Source organism: Coffea arabica, chromosome 5c (genome assembly GCF_036785885.1).
Source record: "Coffea arabica cultivar ET-39 chromosome 5c, Coffea Arabica ET-39 HiFi, whole genome shotgun sequence".
Classification (NCBI taxonomy): Eukaryota; Viridiplantae; Streptophyta; class Magnoliopsida; order Gentianales; family Rubiaceae; genus Coffea; species Coffea arabica.
In genome coordinates this window covers 39,292,416-39,295,979 of record NC_092319.1, presented here as the reverse complement: position 1 = coordinate 39,295,979, position 3,564 = coordinate 39,292,416, and the positions used below count along the sequence as shown (strand labels likewise).

Sequence of the window (3,564 nt, the reverse complement as noted above, 5' to 3'; positions counted from 1 at the left end):
TAGATTCACCTCAAGTTGTATAAAAAATTTAACAGAGTTTCGTCTTAAATTTTGACAATCCTTACTCACACAATTGTATAAAAAATTTGACAGAATTTCATCTTAAATTTTGACAATCCCTACTCACACAATTTCCAAATATATCATATAAAATGCTAAACAACAAGAAGAAAGTCAAAGTAAATTATACAGGAAGAGTGCCAATAAAAGTTCATAGTCATAGGTGTGACATTGCCAATATAACTAGCTGAATTTTACAAAAGTATTGAATTCGCTTTAGACAAAATACAGTCACATCAAATCATTAGAAGTTGACACATGTATATTGACCAAAATACATCAAATTCCTAGTGTTAATCCAATTAGTGCTTTATGACAAAATCGAAGCTCTTAATGTACAAAACAGAGCATATCCCACAAAATAGAAGCTTTTTATTCCCAAGTTCAATTAAGTTGACCGGGTGACAATATCATCTTCTTCATCCCGCAACCTATGTGCCTGCACAAATAAAATCACATATCAAAAGTCATAAACAGTCTCTTTTTAAGTCATGTCAAAATCAATGTCTAGCAAATGTGCAAGACATGCTGTTAACTTTATAAATTACTTCAACTTACTGTCTCCTTTTTCTTAGTCATTTTTCCCTTTGATGGAGGGAATGGACCAAAAACAGTCATAGCAGCCTTTATTTTTCTCCATGCTTGAGCTTGCCAGGTTCCACATGTTTGCCGGTTATGTCCTAAGTCATGATAGATGGAACACTTGGTGAATATCTTTTGCACTTCAGGTAGTTCTTCTTGAGCTGATGGCTATAAATCAATAACCTCTTGTTCATCAATAGCAGCCTGCGCTTTATCACCTGACCATCAAATAAAGTTAAAATAGTTAACAAGTACAAGAATAAAATTATTATGAACTACAAATACATGGAAAAATCCTAGTGCTGACCAGTTGGAACATCTGGCATTGAGCAAGATTCTGGAGGTACTTTAGTCAGCTCCTTATCGAACACTTGATCTGTACACATCAAAGCACCATTAGTTAAGTATTACACCGTAAAACCAATGGAGGGATAGGTCAAATTACCAAGTTTTGGGGGTAATTCACATGTAGTATCCTCCCTTGTCCCGAGATTTTGTGGACAAGTTCTTTTATTATGACCAAGTGCCTTGCATTTGCTACACTTGTTGGAGTTGGACGGTGGTGGCCTCTTATTGCTAGATGTACCAAACTCATTAGAAGGTGCCAGCAGTGGACATTTTCTCACTATATTCCTTTTTTGATTGCATTTTTTACATGTCATTCTAATAAGGCCAGATTTGGAAAGTTTGGTAGCCCCATTCGAATTAGGCCTAGGCTCTTCTGGTTCCCTTCTTCTTACTTTCTTTGGCCGACCAGGTAACTTCAACTTCAAGGGTGATAAGATAGGATCCTTATCCGATTGCACCCAAACATTTGGCCCACTCAAAGAAACAATTGCTGGCTCATAAGCCTTCAAGTAACTGTCTTGTGAGTAGTAATGATGAACAAGACTTTCTGACTCTTGACCTGTTAAAGAAATACAACAAATCGCATGGCAGCATGGCAATCCAGTGAACTCCCATCTCCTGCAGCTACAGGTTTGCTACTTTAAGTCCACCGCATGTTTGCCTCCATACATGTGTGTAACCTCAAATTTATCTTATTCAGACTATCTCTCAATGTTTGCAGCTGCTTCTGTTTTTGCCTTCTCTAGTTTCTTTTGAATTTTTGGGCAGATCTTATCACTCATCTTCTTCATCCACTCCCTTTTTGTACGAAACCTTTCCATTAGATAGATTCTGATTGTCTCAAGTATTCTAAGGATTGGCTTTTCCCTTGCATCCATTATGACCGAATTAAAGCTTTCACATAAATTATTAAGGAGAATGTCACATTTGGCAGCTACTCGAAAGTGTGATCTTGGCCAGTGATAGGAAGAGCTGTTGTCATTTAACCACTTCCAAGCAGCTACATCATAATCCCTTAAACACTCAATCTAATTTTCAAACTTTCTCATGTACGATGACCTTGCACATGTCCAAAATATTTCCTTCAATGCTTCACCCGGATGATATTTTTTGAAGTTGTTGTGCAAGTGCCTTACACACTGTCTGTGCTCAACATCAGGAATGACTTTCTGAATTGCAGATCCTAAACCCTGCAAAAAAGACAAATGTAGGTTCAAAACAATCAGTAAGCATTCATATATTTGTAATAAACATATACAAATAATGTAATCTAATTTTATTCACCTTCTGTTTATCACTTATGAATCTCCAATTTCTTTGATCATTAATTGATAGGTCATATTTCAAGAATTCAATAAACCACTTCCACGATCTATTATTTTCTGCTTTAACTACTGCGTATGCAACTGGATAAACACAGTCGGATATGGACCTCTCAAGTGGCAACCATCAACTCCAATTATCTTCCTACAACCAGATTTAAATCCTCTCTTCAGTGCCTCGAAGCAAATGTAAAGTCTCTGAAATCTTTGTTTTTCGGAATCTTTATTTAATGTAGTCTCCATGTACACTATAGAATCAGGATTTGCCTTCATTTGTTCACCACAATAATCCCACAATATGTTGTACTGATCTTTATAGCTCCCATGGATCAAAATTTTTGCCTTCATGAATGTTTTATAAACTTGAGATTTAGTAATGTTTACATTCAACTCTGCATGTACCTTATTCTTGAACTCTGCAACTGTTATTCTCTTATTCATCCTTAGAAAATCCATATATTTTCTTGCTAAGAAACTTGAGGTAGTTCTCTTGTGGTAAAAGGTCCTGCCACATATGTATGTTGGACCTATTGTCTTGATTGCAATGGAATCATCACCTTCATCAATTTTAGAAGCAAACAATATCCATTTACAATGATCAGCTTTGCATTTCACCCTCATTCTATGCTTATCATGTTTCACCCACTTTATATCCTTCCCCCACTTAACTGCATAATTATCAACTGCCATCTTGAATAGCTGCTTATCATCAAATTGTTAACCAACATGAAATTTTGGATCCTTCACGTCCATTCCTGGTCGGAATCTGACCAGTTTGGGCTTCTTTCTTGTGCTATCTTCATCGGAGAAATCAGTCACACTATATAGCTCATCTGACACCATCGAATCAGATTCCTCATGAGTTGGAATCTAATCTCCTTCATCAATGTATGGGTGTGTTGTAGAAGTTGACTTGACTCTAGTTTTTTCTTTCTTGGCTGTTGCTTCCTGTCTTGCTTCTTTCTTTGGCTTAGTGTTTCTACTTTGAAAAGAATTTTTTGTTGACAATTTATCCATTGCAGCACTCAACTCCTGATATGGAGCCACAACAGAAGTTCAAAAAATGACATCATCATCATCTTCAGAGAAATCATAGACACTATCATGGAACTTTTTACCCTCCAATGAGTCTGAGTTTGTAGCATCATTAGCCTCATCCGAATCACCTTCTTCTACTTCAGCAGCCTTACAAGTTTCCTGTTTCTCCTTCTCAAGCTTTCTTCACATGAATAGGAATTTCCTCTATGTCAGC

At 36.5% G+C, this 3,564-nt stretch overlaps 1 protein-coding gene across 1 annotated transcript; it reads right to left on the bottom strand.

Annotated features, from left to right (window-relative positions):
* Positions 1-448: 448 nt before the first annotated feature.
* LOC140007334 (uncharacterized) lies at positions 449-3,002 on the bottom strand. Its single transcript, XM_072050066.1, has 6 exons — positions 2,409-3,002; positions 2,129-2,180; positions 1,298-1,549; positions 950-1,018; positions 826-860; positions 449-499 (listed from the first exon to the last, which is right to left on the bottom strand). The coding sequence occupies exons 1-6, from the start codon at positions 3,000-3,002 to the stop codon at positions 449-451; spliced, it is 1,053 nt and encodes a 350-aa protein (XP_071906167.1).
* Between the last annotated feature and the right edge of the window lie 562 nt (positions 3,003-3,564).

Excerpts from the sequence above, each read along its gene's own strand:
- LOC140007334 (XM_072050066.1), bottom strand. The coding sequence starts at position 3,002 with ATGGCAGTTGATAATTATGCAGTTAAGTGGGGGAAGGATATAAAGTGG. Across the intron at positions 1,019-1,297 it reads TGGCCTTATTAGAATGACAT|ATCAAGTGTTCGATAAGGAG; the intron begins GTAAAAAATGCA and ends TGATGTGTACAG. Across the intron at positions 500-825 it reads CTGCTATTGATGAACAAGAG|GCACATAGGTTGCGGGATGA; the intron begins GTTATTGATTTA and ends TTATTTGTGCAG.